The following is a 22,265-nucleotide window of genomic DNA, read 5'->3' on the forward strand; positions in this document are numbered from 1 at the left end:
GCGCCCGTTGGCCCTCGCAGCCTTTCCTCCGTGCGCCGGAGCCGGGAAAAGCAAAGCGGGAGCAACGCTGCCGCGCCAGCCCGGGCTCAGCCGCGGCCTCGGCGCCGCCACGCCGGACCCTCTGGTCCCGTGGAGACGCGGCGGCCCCTGGCCCCTCACCGGTAGAAGTGCTCGAAGGTGTGGGCGAGCTCCAGGCCGCTGAAGACGACGAAGGGCTCCAGGATCCGCTGCAGCCGCCGCAGCGGCCCCGCGCTGCCCGCAGCCCCGTGGAGCTCCTGGATCTGCACGTCAAGGTAGCGGGCGAACTGCTCGCTCACCTGCGGAAGGGACGGGGCTGGCTGCGGAGGGGGCTCGCCGGGCGGCCGCAGGGCCAGGCTGGGGGAACGGCCCCGGGGGGAGCACCCGGCAAACCCCGGGGCTCTCGGGCAGGGGCCGAGGGCGCCCAGGCGCCGGGTCCGGGCAGGAGCGCGCCGGCCCCGGCGCCGCGCTCCCTCGACTCACGTGCAGGGTGGTAAGGAAGGAGAGCTGCAGCAAAGCCCCCGCGAAGCCCTGGCCCAGGGCCAGCACGAAGGCGGCCTGCTGCCCGAAGAGCTCCTCCGTGGCGCCGCGCAGGCGCTGGTACAGCCCGCAGTATCGCTCCACGAGGTCCGGCGCCTGCCCCGCCGCCTCCAGGAACCGCTGCACCTGCGGGATGCGGCGCGACAGGGCTGAGCGCCGCAGCGGGACGTGCCCGTCGCCCGCGGGAAGGTCCGCGGCCCCAGCCTCGCTCCGCCGACGCTGACCGCCCGGGGGACGACCCGAGGCCCCGGCGCAGCCGCGGGCGACCGAGAGCTTGCGGCGAGGGGTGGGCAGGGGCTGCGGGGAGCCAGACAGCACCGCAGCAACTGCCCAGCAGAAAATAAGTGGCCTGACACCGTACCCATCTCCTGGCCTACAGCACAAGCCCTGCCAGGGGGGAGAGCGCAGCGGGGCTGCCCCCACACCCCTCCGGGCCCCACCGAGGCCAGGAACAGCCCCGCTCCCCACTATGCCCACCCGGTGCGGGGTCCCACGCGCCCTCTCCGGCCCCCCAAGCTCTACCTGCTGCTGCACCACGCCACGCCAGCACTGCGAGATGTCCCGCAGACTACTCGACTTCTCCACCGCCGCCTTCGCGGCCCTGGCCGGCACCTCCTTGTTCTTCCCCTCCTTCCCGCCTGCCGAGGGACAACCCCGGGCTCGGCACGCTGACCGCCAGCAGCCTCCCCCTCTCCCCGGGAGCGCAGGGCAGAGGAGATGCCGGGAAGGCACGACCGCGAGCCCGGGAGCCTCCCGTGCCACAGGGCTCCCCGCGGCCACAGCCTGGCGCTCAGGACCACCCCTCGCCCAGCCCCACGGGAGGGCAGACCCTCGCTCACCGGCTGCCCTCGCCTCCTCCGGCTCCAGGCCGCCGCCGCCGCCGGGGTCCACGTGCACCAGGAGCTGGGTCAGGCGCCGCACGCGGGAACCAAAGACGGCACCGCGGCTCGCGGCGCAGCCGGGCGGCTCCACGCTCTCCAGGTACTCGCTCAGCAGCCAGGCCAGGGGGCTGACGCCGCACGGGTCTGCGAGGCCAAGCGGGCTCAGAGCGGGGTGCCGCAGCCCGGGGCTCGGCGCCGACGGGCCCGGGAGAGCGCGGGGTACCTGGGCTGGTGATGCTCTGCACCAAGGGGGTCACCAGGGCCTCCCAGCACGTCCTGCCCAAGGCGCGGGCCGCCTCGTCGTCGGGAAGGAAGCGGTCGGCGAAGCCCTGCTCGTGCCGCAGCGCCCGGTTCAGCCTGCAACAGTGACCGGGCACCTGCCGACGGCTGGGGGGATCCCCCCGGGAAAGCAGAGGGCGGCTGTCGCTCCCCGCTCTGCCCCTCGCCCGGCACGACGGCCACCGCCAAAACGGGGGGCTGCGCAGCGCCTGCAGCCGCGAGATCGTGCCTGCGCCTGCCCCTGCGGGCCGCCGCTCTTGGGGGGCGAGCTGCACCCACGTGCCCAGCTTAAACCTGCGGGACCCCGAAGTGGCCCCAGCCCTGCGGGACACCAAGGTGCTCCTCTCCCGGCCCCGCAGTCACCCTCACGGGCTGCCAGCACCGTCCCCGCAGGCCCTGGGGACGCGATGGCGCGGGCAGGAGACAACCCACCTGCTGAAGAGCTGCAGCAGCCGCCCCCGGTCGCGGCAGATCTCCTGGCACCAGGCGTGAGCCCGAGCAGTGCAGGAGAGGAACGTCCGCCGGCACAGCTGCTCCTTGAAGATGGGCCAGAAAGTCGGCTTGGGACCCAGCACCTCGATGCCACGCACGCGCGTGTCGATGCCGCCCTGCGGGAGAGCGCGACCCTCAGCTCCTCAGGCCCCCGACGCCTCCCCGGCCCGGCCCCCCTACCCCCTACCTGCTGGCACCGCTTCACCCGGATCTGGATGACGGGCCAGAAGCGGGTCATGTTCTCCAGCAGGATCACTCTGCTGTCCGAGGGCAGGACGGTCACCTGCAGGCGGATGCCGAGCCCTCAGCGCGCCAGGCAGCGAGCGCCGGCCACCCTGCGTGCCCCCCGGCCACCCCCCTTTAAAGCCACGGCCTCCGTCCCCCCCGCCAGCCACGGGGCCCTGCTGCTGCCTCGCAGCCCCGGCACGCCAGCCCGCTGCCGACCGGGCTGCTGCCGGGCTGCCCGTGCCCAAGCCTACGGCCAGGAGGCTGCCGCAGCACCGCTCCTGCCATCCCCACCGCCCCGCGGGACACCCCCCAGGGCCCCGCGCCGGGGCGAGACCTTCACGGGGCACAGCGAGGACCGGCCCGCCGCTCCCGTGGGGCCCCGCGGCCCGAGCGGCCCCCGCGAGACTCACCGCGTTGAGCTCCGTCCTGACGGTGGCCGGGCTGTCTCCCCCCAGCACCACGACGCGGGCCGGCATGTAGCTGGAGTCCTCGCTGGCCACCAGCATGCTCATCTCCCTGCGGCACAGCAAACACGGAGCTGCCCCGCCGTCCCCGCCAGCCCCACGCGCCGCTGCCCGCGTCCGGCGACCCCCGGGACGGGGCTCGTGCGGACCCCAAAGCCCTCTCCTGGCCTCGAGAGCCCCCGGCCCTCCCGGCCCAGCCCCACCTGACCACCACGCCGCACTGCATGTGGACGGTGATGAAGTGGGAGCCGGTGCTGCCGTTCGACTCCCAGTAGGTCTTGGGGTTCCTGTCGGTGAGCTTGCTGGCCCGGTGGGGGTTGGAGGAGACCTGCACCTTCTCCCAACACTTGTCCTCCTTCACCTCCACGCTGGAGCCTGCGGGGAGAGCACGGGGAGCCTCCGGCCGTCAGGCCAGCACGTGTCGGGCACGGGGGGCCGGCTCCCGCTCCCCGCGCTCACCTCGGCACAGGTTGCGCAGAAAGACGTCAAAGAAGGGGATGCCGATGGGCCGGTGGCTCCGGCGGTGCTCCTCAATCTGCCCCAGGACCAGCTACGGGACCAGACGGGGCGAGGCTCGCACCGGCGGCCCCCTCCCCTCGCCCGCCGCGGGGCTGCGGCAGGCAGAGGGCCGCCCCACGGTGCCGGGGACCCACCTGGATGCAGCCGGCCAAGATGCTGGTCGTCAGCTTCTTGTAGAGGCTGGCGTACTTCTCGCAGTCGATCACCAGGTCGAGCAGGGCCGGCGCCAGCGCCGGGGCCGTGCCGTGCTTGTCCAGGGCTTTGGACAGAGCCTCGCGGGTGCCCACGCGGCACATCACCACCGCGCAGTCCTTGCTGGCGGTGGCCAGCCGGTGCAGGAAGCCGACCACCTCCTGCACCACCTGCGGAGCAGGCGGCGGTGAGCGGCCGGGCCGGCGCCGGGAACCCGCCGGGCCCCGGCAGCGGGGTGCCGCGGGGCTCCATCCCCTCCGCCCCGACGCCGCCGCGGCAGCGCCCACGAGAGCCCAGCCGGCTGCGGCACCGGGCACGCCAGCCAGCGGCACGCGGCCGGGACGGCCGCTCCCCGCCTCTCCCAGCCCGGCCGACGTGTGGCACGGCCGGCAAAGCCGCCCCTGCCTGCCAGGAGTCCCGGGGCCCCCTCACCTCCCGGTCGCTGCTGTGGGCGCTCAGGGAGGACAAACAGGGCTCCACGCACTCGTGCCAGGGCAGCACGTCCTCTTGGTAACCGTCCAGGAACTTGTTCAGGATCCTGAGTGACGGAGGGGACCCACTCAGGCCGGGGCACGCTGGCTGCCGTGCCAGAGGCAGCCCTGCTTCTCTGCCCCACCTGCAATGCCGGCACCCCCAGGGGCCGGGAGCCAAGGCTCCCCAGGACCCGGGACACCCCCAGGGACCGGGAGCCAAGGCTCCCCAGGACCCGGGACACCCCCAGGGACCGGGAGCCAAGGCTCCCCAGGAGCCGGGACACCCCCAGGGACCGGGAGCCAAGGCTCCCCAGGCACCCGGGACACCCCCAGGGACCGGGAGCCAAGGCTCCCCAGGACCCAGGACACCCCCAGGGACCGGGAGCCAAGGCTCCCCAGGAGCCGGGACACCCCCAGGGACCGGGAGCCAAGGCTCCCCAGGCACCCGGGACACCCCACCGGCACCCAGGCACGTGCCGCTCTGCCCCCGCCTGCCCCTGCGCCCCAGGACGCCCCGATCGGCACCCGCCTGCGTGCCGGGGTGCCCCTGCCGAAGGAGGACAGCCCCCCCGGGACCCACAGACACGCGCCGCGTCCCCCCAGCATCGCCGCCAGCGCTCGCGCGCCTGCTGCGGAGGACCCAGAGCCCGCCGCGTCCCCCCGGACCCACCTGAGGACGCTCAGGCTCACGCCCTTCTCCGCCCCCAGCAGCTCGAAGCCGCGCAGCAGCAGCCTGAAGCATCTGGGGTCCCGCAGCAGCCGGGCCGCCTCGCCGGAGGGGACGGGGCCTTCGCCGCAGAGCTGCCGCTCCAGCGCCACCACCACCTCCTTGGACAAGACGCCGTCCCCCAGGCCGCCCAGCAGCGTCCGCACGCCCCTCAGGTCCAGCGGGGCCTCTCTGCCTGCCGCGACAAGGACGCGCGGGTCCCGCTCGAGAGACGTCGGCCCCCGGGGTGCTCTGCCCCGGCCGGACCCGGGGGCCCGCGGCACGGCGGGCGGCACGCTACCTGCCGTCTCCGGGCCCGGGGGCAGCCGGTGCTCCGCGAGGCGGTTGATGGCGCCGAGGGCCAGCATCGCGTGAGGGCAGCCGGCGCTCTGCCCGTCCCGCCAGCAGCTCTGCAGCACCCTGGGGAGATCGCAGCTCGCCAGCTGCTCCGCCAGGCCCCGGTGGCCGTCCATCAGCATGTTCACCACCAGCAAGCCGTTCCGCACGCCTGAGGAGCCCCTGAAGGGACAGAGCAATGCGGGCGCCTTCCTGCCCCGAGCACGGAGCCTGCCCTGCGCCCGCAAGCCACCGGCCCGCCTTGCTCGCCCCCCTGCCCCGGGGCAGAGGGCGTCCCCTCGCCCCCAGCCGCTGCCCTCGCTCTGCCCCTACCCTGGGACCCTCTGCAGGGTGCTGACGGCAGCAGGGATGGCACTCAGCAGGCCGGACGAGCCCTCGCTGCAGGCAGAGCCGATGCTGGCAAAGATCTCCCGCATCATCTGCGCGTCGGCGTGGTTCAGGGGCTTCCCACCGGCACCTCCCGGCTCACCGGCCGCGGCTCCCACCAACACCTTCAGGGCCTGCACGGTCAGCGGCGGTCAGGAGGGCAGCGGGCGTCTCCGCCGCACCCGGGCGAGCCGGCGCCCTGCCCGCCCGCCCGCCGCGTCCCCTCTGCCGCGCTCACCGCCAGGCCGGCCTGCTGCACCAGGGCAGAGGCGGCGTGCTGCCGCATGCAGGCCAGCACGGCCCGCACGCCGCCCTCCGTGGCGAACGGCACGCGCCAGTCGTACTTCGCCATCAGCGCGGCCAGCAGCCGCAGCGTCACCGCCACCAGGGCCTTCTCTGCCGCCTCGGCGCTCAGCAGCTCCGCCGCCACCTTCGCCAGCTTCTCCCTGCGCGGGAAAGGACACCTCGGGAGGAGCCTCCTGGCGCTGCCGCCGGCACGCCGGCACCCCGGGCCCGGCCAGCCGCCTGCTCCCTGCCCACGTGCCTCTACCGCACTGGGTCAGCCCCAGGAACGAGCCGGCCTGGGACAAAGGCACACGAGATCCACCTCTCTTCTTGCCCGGCACACGCAGGGACGCACCGGCCGTCGCGCTTCCGCTGCCACCTCCAGTGCTGTCCCCCACCCTGCCGACACAGCCCTCCCCAGCCAGCAAGGAGGGCTGTGCGGCACCCCACGGCTCACCCAACGCTCCTGGTCCCCAGCCCGCCCTGGGCTCTGCCGACTTGCTGCTCGGGCTCGGGCTCCTCCTCCAGGATCTTCACGATGTGCTTGAGCCCGGCTAAGCGCAGCCCCACCTCCGAGCTGCTGCTCTGGACCACGTCCACCACGGCTGCGATCTTGGCCAGCGAGCCCCTCTCGCTCGCCCCCTCGCAGCTGCCCAACGCTGGCGGGAGGGAGACGGGGACACAGGCGTTAGGGCAGCAGTAACACCCCCAGCAACTCCCGGGGTGCCACGCGCCCACAGACCCACCAGCACCCACAGGACCTCCTGCCCCAGGCAACCTCTGGGCACCCGGCAGCCCGTGCCCTGCCCAGAGCCTTCCTCCGACGAGGCAACGGTGCCGCCTCCGGCACCGTGCGTGCACCCCAGCGCGTAGCAGGCGATTACCTTTGATCTGCTCCTCCGTCACCTCGGGGAACAACAGCCCTTCCCTCTCCAGGAGCTCGCTGAACAGCTGGGAATCCGACTTGGCCGCCGCAGCCGGGGCTTGGGGCGGCACTGTGGCTGCGGAAAGGTCTTCCTTCGCCGCCGTGGCTTCAGGGCCAGCGCTCCTGCAGCCGGCACCCTCCGAGGACACCGCGGGGCCACCCCCGCCATCCTGCTCGGCCCCCCGGCCGAGGAAGTATTTGGCGTAGACGTGGGAGCCGCGCAGGTCACACTGAGCGCTGCCCTGGCACCGCTGCTCCAAGACCCGCAGCATCTTCTGGGCCAGCTCTGCAGGTACTGACAGCTGGATCAGGGCTTCTTCATCCACCTCCGACAGCTGGACAGACGGGGTCACGTTAACCCTCACGGACTCACCACAGACCCCACGCCCCTTGTGACGGCCAGCGCCACGATGGACAGAAAGGCTGCACTGCCGGAGGGCCCCGGGGCCATGTCCCAGTGCCACCCTCCCCTGGCTGTCCCCAGCCCAACTACCACCAGCCCAGACCTCCCACCGGCACTCACCACCCAACCGCAACCGGCAGAATCACCCCGTGGGCTTGCCTCGCCTACCCAAACCTCGCCGGACGCAGTCACCCTTCCAGGGTCACGGGAGACTGTGTTTCCTCTCATCTCTCCTCACCCCTTTGCTGCGCCCAGCTCCCCACGCTCTCGCCATCCCCGACTCACCCTCCCCTTCCAGTCCCAGTTCTGCCCCGTTCAGGCCATCCCTGCACAGCTCACGCCATCTCCTCCTCCGCAGTCCCTTCCCTATCGTTCTCCCTCGCTCCCTCCCTCCCAGTTCCCCGCTGCAGGCTCTGGACCTTACCTGCTCTCCCTGGTCCTGCTGGATGAGAGAGATGATCTCTTTCTGCTCCTGCACTTCCAGCTTCTTCACGAAGAAGAGCAGCTCCCACCACTCGGCACGGCTCAGGGCCTCTGCAGCCTTGGCCGGCTGCTCCCCCAGGTAAGGCAGAGAGTACAGGCCCCCAAAGGGCTTGCAGAAAAACGGCTGCGCAACTGCAGGAGAGCAGAGCAAGGAAGGGCACCGTCAGCTCTGCCAAGTCCCCCATCCTCTGCTGCACACCCCACATTCCCCAGGGAAAGAGCTCGTGCGGACCGTCTGGGCAGAAGAGGTCCCCACCGTCCCACAGCCTGCTGTGGGAAAGGGAGGTGACAGGAGGGCAGCGAGAAAGGGGGAATGTGCTGGGAGGAGACCCCAGAAGCTGCAGAGGTGGGGATTACCATCTTCACTTGAACCTCCTTGGGCTGTAGAACAGAAAAAGCACACGCTTAAAGTGGGCAACTCTAGCTCACTGCTCCCCCAACCTGTTCCCACGGTGCCTGGACATCCCAGGGCAACGCACTCGGACACCCGGCACCAGCAGAATCCACAGTGCCAGCGTGCAGCTGCAGAAAGGGAAACAAGCTAGCCCAAGATGCTGGAGGAGTCAACGGACAAGAAGTTACTACTGCCAAAAGCTTCTCTCTTTTCCAAATGCCTCCTGCTGGGTAACAGGGCAAATACTCATAGGCAAAAGCAAAACAAGACCGCATAGTTATCATGCTCCTTTTAGCTAATGCATCCAAAATGAAGAGAAGGAGATAGAATGTTATGTAGGTTCGATATTCCTTAGGTAATTTAAAAATAAGAGCTGAATCAACACTTGCTGATATCTGCTAAGCAACAACTTGCAGCTTTCTCTGCAACTGCAAGGTGGGAGATATTCACCACCTCAAGACTCAACAGAAAAGGGCCAAACTCACTCCGAGAGACTCAAGCGTGCTAAGAGCAACTACATACACAGCTGATTACCAACAGTCAGTCAATATGAGCTAATTTATCCAACTGTCAAGATCCAAAGCAGAAAGCATCTACTTTTTCAATTCAGTTTCTGTGTGGGATATGATGACTGGTAAGAGTTTTACACAGAAGTGAAATAGAACCCATGCTTCTATCAAAACCAGAAAGACCAAGACATAAAGCCAAAGTCTAACCAAGTTTGTTTTAACTTAACCACTTCAAACTGATGTGTGGTTAAGTCTTTAGTTAAAAGATGTAGAAGCCATTAAAGAAACCATCTTTTCAACTGGCAATAAGAATATTTTTTTAGAGTGGATGATTAGCTGCTGATCTCATGTATATTCTGTCTCTTGCAGCAGTTAAATCCAAATCACTCTATCCAAAAGATGTCCTACAAGATTGCTGGTGTGATAAAAGAGTTACTTTAACAGGTTTCCCTGGCCAGAGTCATGTCAGATGCTGAACGAGGAAGGGGTATCTGAAGTCTGGATTTTCCCTTTTATCTTCTCCCAGTACAAGACCAATGTCAAAGGATTCTAGGAGACTCTGCAGATGTCTTATGAAAACTGCATTTAATGCTCACCTTGCCCAAAACTGAGTGGTGTGAAGTTAAATAAATTGTTGGCATGTTAATGCTTTTAGAAATCCACATCACTTATTTAAGGGGATCTGAGGGTCCCTAAAGCAGCTTCATCTCAGAGACATTCTGTGTTCTTATTTTGGCAGTTTGTTCAGTTAATTCGAACACATATTTTTGACAGTCACAGTTTAAAATAAAATTTTGTGCTTTTTATATCATGACTTCTATTATATCATGACAGAAGTCTAGGATTCAAAAATACTCCACGCAACCACAAGCCATGTAATTACTTAACCAGCTCTACATGGTCACACAAACTAAAAGCTCATGATGCTTTCTAAATCCAACCTGCTAGTTGCTATATGCTTAGGCATATAAAGTTCACCACTCAAAAACATACCACAGCAGAATCAGAAAGAGATGATACAGCCACACACATGCAGCACATAATCTCACCTGTGTCTAGATTAAAGCTCTCTATCAGACTATATTCTTTTTCCTGAGCAGCAAGATCTTCCCACTGGTCTCCAAAGCCAATAATCTCCAACGTATGCCAATGCATCCAGTAGGTCTGACCTGTTGACTGCCATAAAACCTGTGGGTGAAACAGATCTAGATGATCAGATTTGCTCACTCATTCAATCCTCATGCTACATTTGTTCTCCCATTTCCCAAACGCATGGAGATAGCAAGCACTGTTCAAGTAGAAGACCACCTAATTCATAAACAGATTTCAAACACAGACATTGTCTAATTTTTAAGCATACCTTCCTTATTAACTTGTTCCCCTGGTTACACCTGGATCTTTATTTAAAAAAAAACACCGACTTTGCCTGCAACCACTACAGATCTCGTCTAGCACAGCAGCAGTGACAGAAGCACATCTAGTTAAGCATGCCCATTCCAAAAGCGCCCAGCAGCAGCTGCCTTGGGAAAAGCATACAAAGGAAGAGTGTAACCAACACTACCTCAAGGCAGAGGGGCTGTATATAAAGGGTCTTGAGGCACAAACCACTTGGTGAATGCAAATGTAAAGAAAACTATTTTTCCTACTCTGACTTTATCTTCTGTTGGTTATACTTTTACACCTTGGTCACTCACCAACCCTCTCAGACAGGTTTTGGGCTCTTGACAAGCATGTCTCAAAGAAGGCAATTGTTTCCCGTGCTTTGTCCAAGTTGCCTCTCAAAACCAAAAGGATTTTTTTTATGGCTTCCCATGCCGTAGTTTTACATTTAACCTTCTGAACAGAAGGAGGACCCAGCAACAGCAAGTACAACAGGTCAATACCTTAAAAAAAACCAGCAGAAAAATACACAGGTTGCCTGATTCACTGAGCTCTTCTGGAGTTACACCAGTGCCACTAGGACTCCATTGCACTGGAGAGCTGAAGAGATAAGATGCTGAGAGACTTTAAGAAAGCACTATATGGAAGGAAATTGAGTTAAACTCTATGCACAACACCAATTAGTCTTCAATGAATCCCTGACCTAAACTAGTTATGTATCCTCTCAGAGGAGTCATGGAAAGGTATGACTGAAGGACCAGACACACCAGTGAAACCTTTTCTTTGGGGAGGCAAAGAAAGCAACAGAAAACAGAGCAACAAAAGAAACATGAGAGGAGGCAGGAGACAGACTCATGATGGACTGGCCCCAATCAAAAATGCACATGAATTTGTGTTTTGCACACAGAAGGCCGACAGCAAGCCTCAGGCAGGATGTGCTGGTTTTGGCTGGGATAGAGTTAATTTTCTTCACAGCAGCTAGTATGGGGCTATGTTTTGGATTTGTGCTGAAAACAGTGCTGATAATGCAGAGATGTTTTCTTTACTGCTGAGCAGTGCTTACACAGAGCCAAGGCCTTTTCTGCTCCTCACCCCATCCCACCAGCGAGGAGGCTGGAGGGGCACAAGAACTTGGGAGGGGACACAACCGGGACAGCTGAGCCCAACTGATCCAAGGGATATTCCAGACCACGGAATGTCACGCTCAGCATATAAAGCAAGCTGGGGGAAGAAGAAGGAAGTGGGGATGTTTGGAGTGATGGCGTTTGTCTTCCCAAGTTACCATTACGTGTGATGGAGCCCTGCTTTCCTGGAGATGGCTGAACACCTGCCTGCCCATGGGAAGTGGTAAATGAATTCCTTGTTTTGCTTTGCTTGCACACGTGGCTTTTGCTTTACCTATTAAACTGACTTTATCTCAACCCAGGAGCTTTCTCCCTTTTACCCTTCTGATTCTCTCCTCCATCCCACCGCAGCAGAGGGGAGGGGAGCGAGTGGCTGTGTGGTGCTTAGTTGCTGGCTGGGGTTAAACCACAACACAGGATAAGCTGCAAAAGCAGAACTAATCCAAAAAGGAAAGGATCAAAATTTTAACAAACACCAGGGAGAAGCAGTGCTTGTAGCTTGAACTCACTAGTCACCAGCAGATAAACTGTCAATACAAAGCGTGATACACAAGATAAGAAAGAGGAACACACATAAAAATCAAGTTTCCCTTCAAAGAGAGACTGATGGCAAAGGCCCTGAAAAGCAAGGATGATCAAGACATGTCATTACAAAGATGATTTTGAGATGCCACTCACTGAATGGTTTGATTCACAAGTTTCTCACATACCTCTGGGGAACCGCTACAGACACATACCTAGATATGAACACAAAGAGCAGGGTAAAAATTAACACCCCCAAAGACTGCAGGTACATTCCCAACTTCCTAGACAGACTGGAGGGCAAGGAACACTAACAGCAGCAGAAATTAGGTACTTCCAAATATAACAGCCAACAGTCTTCTTCACTGAGTATTTGTTACCATTTAGACCTGGTTTTGCCGGTAGCATGAGCCTTACAGAAGACTGTTACTGAAAATAAGCCTGGATGGAGCAATTGTAAGTTTATTCAACCTAGTTAAACAGAAAAATAGGCAGGAGAAGGAACCTAAAGGGTCAACTCGACAAAGGGAATGGAAGTTAACAGTACACTTCAGCTCAAAAGTGAGTAAAAAAACCCTCTGAAATTTATAACGCAGGCACCAGGCAAAAAACATGAAAGGATCTTGGTGCTCTTTCCAAGTGCCCAGTCACATTAAGAGTAAAAGCAAGTACAAGCTTATAAGAAATAGAAAACAGAAATTTAAAAAAAACACAGATCTTAAAAATCAAGGAGCATAAGGACAAAGAGATAATCAGTAGGAAACATATTTCCTTTGCAATTTATCTTTACAGACTGGGTTATAAAAGACAAAAGGGTTATCAACCACTTAAAAAGAAGATGCAAAGCAGTTATTCAGTTGAGGGGGCCTGCAATAAAAATCACCTATGCATGGTCCAAAACTAGAAGAGTATTCTATTTGAATATGGAGGAAACACAAGAGAAAGTAAAACAGACTGATAACGGGTAGAGGGATACAAATCCGGAAGTTGCCACAACTGAGACAGAAGCGAAATTCAGTTTGGAGGAGAGAGATGAAACACATGCCAAGTAATCTGCCAGAAGCACAGTTGGAAAGTGGGAAGGATTTAGGTTATTCAGTGGTGTTTCCATGTGACTGACAAACACTAAAGCCAGTGCCTCTAATTTGAGGGGAAAAAAAAAATTACTTAAATCATCACTACAGCTTCACCACTTTGACTTCAGGAGTATGCAAACCTTTAAAGCATATTTTAGTGGAAAGAACAACTCAAAGCATTCAAGATAAACAATAAATTTGAATTAATGGGTAAACCTGCTTCAAGTTGCAATTCTGACAAATTGATGCATTAGCTTTCTTTGCTGAAGTAACTGATTTTCTAGATTAAAAAAAAAAAAAAAAAGATTGATTTCAATTGTCAACTTCAGTAAAGCACAGGGCATCAAATGGTAAATTATTAAACCAGAGAAGAAAGTGATTAAGTAGAGGAACTGTGGGCAAGAAATCTGCCCAACAGAACCCAAGAACTTAGGAGTATGAAGGGAAGACAATAGGACTAGAAAAAGTGCAAATAAGATGGGCACGCCATATTTGCACAGCACATGCTGTCCTAACAGTTATGCTCTCCTAATACAAGCACATCCTGGTAACACCCACCACCAAACAAGCAGATAAGGCTGAAAGCATCCTTCTTGCACATGCATATTTTAGAGTATTTTGAGCTACTGGTTTAAATTACATCTGCAAGAAGTGCTCCAAAACTAGAAGGCAGTTAAGGAGCCTGGACTAGAGTAAGTTAAAGTTATGGAAAGGTGACTGGAAAAATTCATCCTAAAACCAGTCCTCACAGACAAGTATCAGAAGGAAGCAGCAGTCTGCAACTGGCTGAGGAAAACAAAAGAATATTCACACGATTTCCCTGTACAGAAGAAAACAAAGAGACACAATAGGAGAAAAGAAGTAAGTCAGTGTTCAGTGTTCTTAATTGGCTAATTTTTATTTGGCTATAAATTAAAATAATGGCATTACACAAAATAAAATGGCCAAGAAGGCTAGAGAATCTCATGCTTTACAAAAGCTGAAAGTAGATTTAAAGGAGATGGTCTTCAAACATGCAGAAGGTAATGCCAAATTCTCCACCTCCTCTCTGGAAAGGTTGGTAATGAACTTTAAGTTACAGCAAGACAGATTTGGAAAGAGCATTAGGAAGTCATGCATTTCTACAGATACGAGAGTGAGGCTTTTCAGCTATTGATTTTTGAATATCAGCAACACAGAGCTTTGCACTGGCATAGCACTTAAGTCTATTTGCAGGCCATCTAAAGCCACAGGAATCAGCTTGAAGTAGCTTCGTGGTTTAACCCAGCAGGCAGCTAAACACCACACAGCCATTCGCTCACTCACCCCCGCCCCCAGTGGGATGGGGAAGAGAACTGGAAAAAAAAGTAAAAGCCTTTGAGCGTAGGCTGAAGAGGCACCTGAAGTACAGCTATGGCCAACTCAAGTGGCCTCAGACTCCTTATTTATCATCTGCAAAACCAAAATATGCACTTTTGCAAATTACCTGGGGGAGAGAAAACAAAGCAAAACAACAAAAAAAAGCCCCAAACCCACAATTGCACACACTAACATGTGTGCAGTGGTTACAGTTTCTCATTGTACTGGTTACTATCTCAATTTAATAACAATTTCATGAACTGAATTATAGCCCTGTTTGCAGCCAACACAATGCTGGACTGAGCAGAGGACATGAGCAGAGACAGCCCTCTATCTATGGATGACAGCCAGCTAAAGCTTGATGTTTAAGAGAACAGAAATTGTGCCTCTAGCTGCAGTGTTTGGGAAGCTCAAAAGCATGGCCAAAGCACAAGATCAGCAGACAGCCTGCAGAAATAACCATACATAGATTAGAGTGACGCACAAAGCCCACCAGCTCCCCACTGCATAGTCAAAACAAAGTCTCAGCTCTCACTGAAGGTGCCCAGCCTTCAGGACCGAGAAGAAAGTCTCAAGAAAAACGTCTAAGCAAGAGCAAACAGCTCCCTGTGCCCACAAAAAGGCCAGAACAGCACTCAAATGCTCTCCCACCTCCAGGCTTGAGTCCAAGCCCTGCTGCTCCAGCACTGACCCATACACTAGCACAATGTTCTGAGAGTGGCAAGAGCTGAATGCCTTAGGCCAAGAATCAGAGATCAAGCCAACAAAGGGAACCTCGTGGTCGGGGTTTACAGGCTGCCCAATCAAGGGGAGCCTAATGACAAAGCCTTCTTACTCCAGCTACAGGAGGGATTGTGTTCGCAGGGTCTCATCCTCCTGGGGGACTTCAATCACCCTGACATCTGCTGGAAAAGTAGCACGGCGAGCTGCAGACAGTCCAGGAGACTCCTGGAGTGCATTGAGGATAACTTCTTAGGCCAGGTAATAGACAGCCCTACCTATCATTTAAGGTCAGCTCACCCAAAGGGCATTTTTAAAGGGAAACAGATCCCGGCATACAGTCGCAGATCAAAAGAAACAGCTATGTAGGCTGTGTCCAACCCAGTGAGAACAACAGTATGCCGTAAGTACTGTCACTCACATACTAAGGCTTAAGACCTTCAAGCAGCTTTTGCTGTGATACTCATTTGCGCCAGCTAGCCTGTTCCCAAACCACCCTCAAGACCAAACCAGGGCTAGGGACTGTTCCTGGGAGGCAGGATAGAGCCACCCATTTTAAAGGCTAAGAAATCTTAGCAGGACAACCCACACTAAATCAGACTAGCTTTCCTCAGGACCCACACTTCCAGCTCTGAAAGATGACTTCTTTGCCAGGACAGATGTAGACAGTGTCCTAATTATGATATGCCTCTTGTCAAATTTCCTGCACATGAAGACATCATTAGGAAATCATCAGTCACACCTGTCACTCCCCTCTGCCATCCCAGCCAGACTACTTCCACTAGTGACCTACCTGCACTGTGTGCATGCTACTAGTGCTCTGAAGAAACTCGCCTTCCTCCCCAGCTCTAACATCACCACAGTCCTCCAGCAAGCGCACCCTCATGCCGCGCACCAGGTTTGCCTGCAAGTACTCCACATAGCCACTGCGGTCTGCGAAGTCTGACAGGGTTAGGAAGGCACGACCCTGCTTTTTGTGGGGATCACGATTTGAAGTGAGCACAGGCATTTGGGCAGCAGTGCGGGCTGGGGTCTTGGGGTGGAAGATGGAGTGGGTGGTGCGAGGCCGCAGCTCCTGCTGGGGCAGCGGCTCTGGCTTGTGGCCGTGGTCCCAGCCCATCACGTGCACCAGCTCCAAGATGAGGTTTGCCATAGCCATGCTGAACTCAAACTCCTGCTTCACACGGCTCCTCTCCTCAGCGAGCGGGCTCGGCACAATGCAGTCCTGCTGCTCCCCTCCCTGCTCCACGCCACTGCTGAGCTTGTCCATCAGAGAAGTGACACACAGGTAGCGCTTCACCAGAACGAACAGTAGCTTCCCGGGGATCTGCAACAAGCACGGCTGCCGGAATCGAGCCTGCAGAGCCCCTCCAGCCCCCGGCTCTCTCAGAGCCACCAGTTCATCCAGAGTCAGGCTCCCACGATAGCTCCAGACCAGCAGGCAGCAGCAGAGACCTCTCAGCCCACCCTCATCTCCCTGCTCAGAGACAAGGCTCTCCATGTGCCCCTCCACCACCCCCCAGCCTCAAGCCAGGCCCAGATCCTGTGCCAGCTCTCCCCACGCCCAGTCCTGCTCAGCTGCCCACTACCGACTACCCTCCTGTCCTAAACAAGGACACCAGCTCTGGCCCCCTCACTCCCAGCCCTCCTGACCCCTAAAACCCACAGGCCCAGGGCTGGCAGGACCTGCCGCTACCTGGGGAAGGTGAATGCCCTCAAAGGACATGCAGTGCTCTTCAGAAGACATCATCTCAGCAAACAGCTCCAGCAAGGTGTAGCGACTGTCGAAGTCCATGTGCTGCTCAATGCCATCCTGCTGGCTCAGCGACAGCAGGACATAGGCCCGGCTCCCTGCAACAACAGAAACCCTTCAGGCCCCACAAAGATAACCCTCATCCCACCCTGCCTGCACAATACAGACGTGCAGGCAAGGAACAGCTTTGCTGCTCACTGTCACCCAGAACCACGTTCCGTCCTTTAATCTGGGTTGGCAACATTTTGCTCCACTGAATGACACTGCGTTTTTTCCACCCCTAAAGCTGCGAGATTCCCCCAAAGCAGCAGCCCCAAATAAATGACTCCAGAACAGGATTCCAGGGGAGAAAGAAGTTAAGTTTTAACCTGAATCTGCCCCACTGGAGAGCCACGTGAGCTCAGGCACTAGGACAGGGAAAGCCAGATCTCTTGTGCAACACACCACCACTAGCAACCTTCCAGTCGCACTCAAGCCTCATCGGGCACTTCTGAGCCACGGCAGCTCCTCTCAAATGAGAGGACTGGGAAAGGACCAGCCTCTACCCACCAGGGCCTAAGGAAAGGCTCCCTGCCAAGAACAGGCCAGAGCCTTTCCGACTGAAAGCATGCAGCAGAGACACCCCAACACTCTGCCAAGCCCCTTGGCATAAGTCCTCCTAACAGTTAATCAGCATCCCAGCTCAGGAAGCTGTCAGAGGAAAGAGCTCCTAATTATTAGAGCACCCCAGACAACTACGACCGAGGAGTCCCTTGGAAGCTCCAGTCTGATCCTTCCCCTTTTGCCAACAAGCCCCGAGACACACTGCTTCCCAGGCATCCCACGCCTACAAAAGGACTGGCACCCCTCAGCTGCCCAGCAGCACCTCCTCAGCTGCACTGAGCAGCAGCAGCCCCCACCTGCATCGTGCGAAGCCAGGGCCCTCAGCATCTTGCCGGCACTGCGGCGGATTTGCTTCTCCTTGTGGCACAGCATCTTCATCAGCAAGTCGAGGGCTCCCGTCTCCTTGAAGGCGCCCGCCAGCGAGCCAATGCTGGCGTACGCGCTCAGCACGTGGATGGTGTTGAGGATGGAGGACTCCGGGGCCCCGGTCTCGGCCATCTGACGGCCAGCTCGCTGCGTCAGGCTCCTGACATCAGCCTTCATCTCCAGCAGCGAGGCTTCATCCAGCGGGACATCTGCAGCGAACGGGCTGGCTGCCTTCTCCTCTTTCACCCACTGCCCTTCCAGCTTCCTCTTGCCCAGCAGCGCCGGGCAGCTGGCACAGACCTCTTCTGCAGACATCCACATCGAGATGTTCTCCGGCTTGGTCTCTGCGGAGGAGGCACTGCTGCCTTCCACGGCTCTCTCTTCCAAGCTGATGATGCTCCACTGGATCAGGTACTCGGGCTGGCCATCGTGGCCTCGCCGCTGCCGGAGCAGCTCCTCCGGGTAGGCCTGCAGTTTGGCTCCCAGGTGCACAAGCAGGTTGCCATTATGCCTCTCATTCACCATGGCAGGAAACTTGCCTGCAGAGACAGAAGGGAAGCAGAGGCAAGCTTTTATTTCTGAGCTGTGTGCCAGGAAAAGCGTGAGCAAGCACCTCAGTTGCTTGACAGTAGAAGCGGCTGAGGCTCAGCTTTTGATCTTGTGATCCTGCACGCAGGATAAAGCTCTGAAGAAAACCCCGTTTTGCAGAAGCTCACATCCCCCCTCCAAGAAAACAAGCCAGCGTTTCATATACAAACCCTGTTCCCAGCGTTACCGGCACACACAGAAGGAAGTTTTCCTCAAAAATCCCAAGGCAAAATGGGCCCATTCAAATCCTCTTATAAGACAGCAAATAACAACAGGAGACCTGGGTCTTGTTCTCATCCCTGCCACTGTCCACAGTTGTCCAACAACTGTCGTGTTGTGACACAACCCTGCGCAAGTTGCTGCTTTTGCCCTTCTATCTTCCCTCTTGTTATTTACCATTTATATCTGTTTAGACTGCAAGTTTACCTAGAGCTCAAGGCTCTCTCACTGTGGAGCTGGACCTAACTTGAGTCACCAGGCCCTGAAGAAAATCACCAGTGTTTTCGCAGATCAAGTTCTTATACATCAAAACAGGTCACTGTCTAAAAGTCACTCAGCATTTCCTCCTTGGCCTCGTCTCAGATACGCTTCGCCTTTACAACGTTTAGTCAATGGGCAAATTCAACAAAAGGCAAAGATTGCTGCTCTCTGCTGCCTGATGGTTCTGCATATCTTAGGACTACAAAGAAGCAACCATGACACTTCTCTCTTTTCATCTATGCAGAGAGGAGCATGAAATAATTTGCAGTCTAAGACTGAGTGCCAGCAATCAGCTGGCCAACTGTAGACAGTACCACACACAACGGCTGGACTTCACTACTACAAAGGATGCCAGATCAGATTCTGACAAGATGGTTCTCAGAGGTGCTCCAGCAGGTGGTAGTGGAAACACATGAACAGGCCCTCTTGTCACTTACACATCCTAGCAAGAGAATCAGTGAAGCAACGTGCTGTTCAGCTGATGGCAACACAAGTCATTCTTAAAAAAGAAGCTAACATACATAGGAAATAGTCAATCCACGTACAACCAAAGAATATACTGACGTACAACCAAAGACTATACTGACCAAAGACCATGATAGGCACATTAAAGATGCTTCCCAGGTGCAGAGAGAAGCCTGAACTCCTGAGAAATTCATACCTACCTTCAATTGTGCCTTCCTTGGAGTTTGCAGGCAAGCCAGCTGGGAATCTTCTTGCAGTCTCTCTGTAATAAAAGGACCAAGTTACTCTCCTGTGCTTTATAACAGTGTTTAGAGGCCACACCATAAGCCAAACAATTGTTTTCCCTAACTGTGCTTGCACAGCACACAAAAAAAACCTACCCCAAGAGGCTCACATACAATAAAAATCATAGGAAAACAGAAGTCTCTGTGAAGCATTGTTTTGTTTGATAACTTCACCCTGTCCCCACACTGTGGCATTTAGCATGAAAAAAACTCTTTAGAGCTGAGCTATCAGAAGGGACCCGAAAGTATTTGTAGCTAGGTGGGGTAGAATTTGGATTTAGGGCATCTGAAGAAACAGCTGCAATGTGTGTGACGAACAAGGCACACCGAGCCTATGACAACCCACAGCTAAATTGTTAGACTACTTAAATACACACTCTACGGCAGGTTTCAGAGTTATGACAAATGAACACGCCACCTCCGATCCCGAGTCCGTAAGGCACCACGGCACCCGGTTCAGAAGCGCAACCCTCCATACAGGCAGGCGGAGCAGAGCATCCCATCCCACCCCAGTCCATCCCATCCCACCCCAGCCCCGGGACAGCAAGGCCGGTGGCCTGCCTACACAGCGAAACGAGCGGAGCCGCTAAAAACGGTTTATCCTCGGCAATGGCCGCCGCGGAAAAGACGCCGGTTTTTCTTCCAGGCCGTTCCAGACACCTGAGCGAGCCCTGCTTCTGCCCCGCGGCTCTCGGCTCACCCCTGCCCCAGCAGCCGTAGCTCGGCCCGCAGCGGGGCAGGGGACAACGGGGCCCGGCCCCGGTGCGCAGAGAGGGGCGGCTCACCCCCCAGATCTCCACCGAGACGGGGTAAAAAGAGGCTCCCCCTCACACCCCGACCCCGTTCCCGTTCCCGGCCCCTACGACCACCGGGAAAGGACGAGAATCAGCGCCGCGACCCGCACCTGCCGCCACCGCCGCCGCTACAGCTCCCCACTTCCGCATCCCGGGCACGCACGGGCACGCAAACCACGCCCACTACGGGTGGCGGCGAGGGCTAGAAGACCTCGCGGAGGGGCGGGCTGCGCGCCGGCGCTCTCCGCGCATACGCTCTGCCGGCGTTACCGGCCCACGGCTCCGGTCCCTTGCGTGGGCCGGAGCGTTTCGATCGGTGTCACCGGGTGGGACCAGGCCGGGCCGCGGGGTCGCAGCTCCCGGTACCGACAAGAGCCGGTCCTGGGGTTGGCTCCCGGGAGCGTTGAGGGGGGTCGCGGCCTGTTTGTGGTAGCGCAGGCCAAGCGTGTGTGACGGGGCTTGTGTGTCCGTCCCCACCCGTGGGGTCTGAACGCCGGGGATGGGAGCGAGGGGCAGAAAAAGGAGAAAAAAACCCTGCTGATCCCCCTCGGCCTTACTAGAAAGGAGAAAATAATTGAGGTGGGGAGCTGAAGGCGGCACCTGCGGGAGCTGCCGATGGTTGTGTTGTACCCCGCGCTGGTGTGGTTTCCTCTGGTGATTAATTAACTCTGTTAAAGACTGGGGTAGGCGAAAGGAAGGCTAAAAGCCCGTCATGTCAGCATTAACGTTATTGCAAATGCGGTGTTCACCAAAAATGACCGCGGCGACTTTTTCAGGTCCGGGGTTTTGGGGTGATTTCAGGCTCGCACGCCCACCTTCCGTCCGCCTTGTTCGGGTAGCTTCAGTGAGAGCTGCGCTTGCTCTCGGCAGGTTTTTGGGTTGTAAGGCTGCCCTGTTCGCAGTGTTGCTAGAGAGGCAATTGAAGGCAATTGCACCCGAGTTTGGCTTGTTCCCAGTTCCTTTCCCGCTTTGTTTTTACGCTGATCTGTAATGCCCACACCATAAAAACTAAATTCTTGTCCTTTGCCCATATTTCCCTTCCTCAAGAGGCCTCAAAGCAGTTAGCTACAATCTAGTAGATGCAGGTTTCTATTGGTTTGTTGATATTTGTTTTAAATTACAAACAAACGTTAAAATCAAAGGCTAAATGGATGAGAGTCTGCTTTCTTAACTTGGTCCTGGAGCAGCTTCACGTACGTGCCCAACCTCATTTCTACCCTCGGTACCGATGCAACCGATCAGACAATTTCGATGTTTTACAATAGCAATCAGCAATTTATACAAACAATATAATTGCAATTAACAATAGACTGGATAAATCAGTGCAGTGCTGCATCAGTCTGTGCAGACCATCCCCTAAAGCTGTAGCACCAATAGTGGACTGTAAATATTTGTGTTTCCAAGACAGCCTCTTGATTTCTCCCATCAGTTTGTGTAACCTTTGCTGATGCTGTTGATGCTCTCTTTCCAGAATCCCGTGGATGCTCTTGAAATCTCTGTGTGTTCCATTAACATGTCATTTTCCTTCACTGTTAACTCCCAAGGCATTGTTAAAATTCAGAGGATTGAACTGGTATTTAGTTATATCATGCTTTGCCTTTACAAGGCCCTTCACCTCCTGTAGAGATAAACGCAGTACATTTGCACTAATGAAGGGGAAAATAACTTCCTAAATGCCACACGACTACATAAAAGCTGACACCACACGCACAACCATTGCTTTTTTCCTCTGCTCTTGGCAGCTGTTATTTTGTGCATGTACTGCACCTGTAACGCTCCTGTGTTTAATGTCACAAACATGAGGTGGTGATAATGCTCTGCAGTGGGAAATGCAGCCTGGCTGCTAACGTCAGCTGGCAACATCCCATAGCCAAAACTGTCACCAACAATAAATGGAAATGACCGGATAGGACGCAGGCATCTTGTTTGTGACACTGAAAGGTTTTCTGTGGTATTCATATGCCCTGTTTATGTCTTGGCTCTGACAGTCTTGATGCCATTCTTAGACATTTATCCTAAAAATAAAGATTATGTGTGCGGTATCTTGCTCCATGTTAGGAGTTTTATATGTCATACACAGACGCCTGTGCACAAGTAACATGGGATTACTTGTCCTGCGAGGGTTTTGTGGTGCTGAACCACAAGACCTATCTGCGTAGGCACGCCGAACGTGCGGCTGGCTGTGGTGTAACCTGTAAAAGTGAAGCACCCCACTTCCCGATGGGGACGCGAGCCGTTTCAGCTGTGTTTTGCTCCTA

At 56.8% G+C, this 22,265-nt stretch overlaps 1 protein-coding gene across 9 annotated transcripts in view; it reads right to left on the minus strand.

The window, feature by feature from the left end:
- The window catches only part of LOC142037790 (cullin-9-like), a 34,345-nt gene extending 14,166 nt beyond the window's left edge, over nt 1-20,179 (minus strand). For 2 of the 9 annotated variants that reach the window (XR_012652431.1, XM_075042331.1), the window contains exons 1-25: nt 20,118-20,179; nt 19,130-19,191; nt 17,327-17,935; nt 16,371-16,525; nt 15,468-16,001; nt 9,564-9,702; nt 7,553-7,743; nt 6,685-7,060; nt 6,258-6,459; nt 5,754-5,961; nt 5,462-5,649; nt 5,094-5,311; nt 4,757-4,988; nt 4,046-4,151; nt 3,556-3,783; nt 3,362-3,452; nt 3,106-3,277; nt 2,849-2,954; nt 2,398-2,493; nt 2,151-2,326; nt 1,663-1,826; nt 1,398-1,583; nt 1,081-1,196; nt 502-684; nt 160-317 (exon numbers count right to left, since the gene is read on the minus strand). Coding sequence is in view for 8 of the 9 variants with exons in the window: in XM_075042331.1 (XP_074898432.1) it covers nt 160-317; nt 502-684; nt 1,081-1,196; nt 1,398-1,583; nt 1,663-1,826; nt 2,151-2,326; nt 2,398-2,493; nt 2,849-2,954; nt 3,106-3,277; nt 3,362-3,452; nt 3,556-3,783; nt 4,046-4,151; nt 4,757-4,988; nt 5,094-5,311; nt 5,462-5,649; nt 5,754-5,961; nt 6,258-6,459; nt 6,685-7,060; nt 7,553-7,743; nt 9,564-9,702; nt 15,468-16,001; nt 16,371-16,525; nt 17,327-17,921 (4,820 nt within the window). In the remaining variant the exon portion in view is untranslated. The other 7 variants (XM_075042332.1, XM_075042334.1, XM_075042333.1 and 4 more) reach the window with 7 other exon arrangements.
- Between the last annotated feature and the right edge of the window lie 2,086 nt (nt 20,180-22,265).

Source organism: Buteo buteo, chromosome 12, assembly GCF_964188355.1.
Source record: "Buteo buteo chromosome 12, bButBut1.hap1.1, whole genome shotgun sequence".
NCBI classification, from domain to species: Eukaryota; Metazoa; Chordata; class Aves; order Accipitriformes; family Accipitridae; genus Buteo; species Buteo buteo.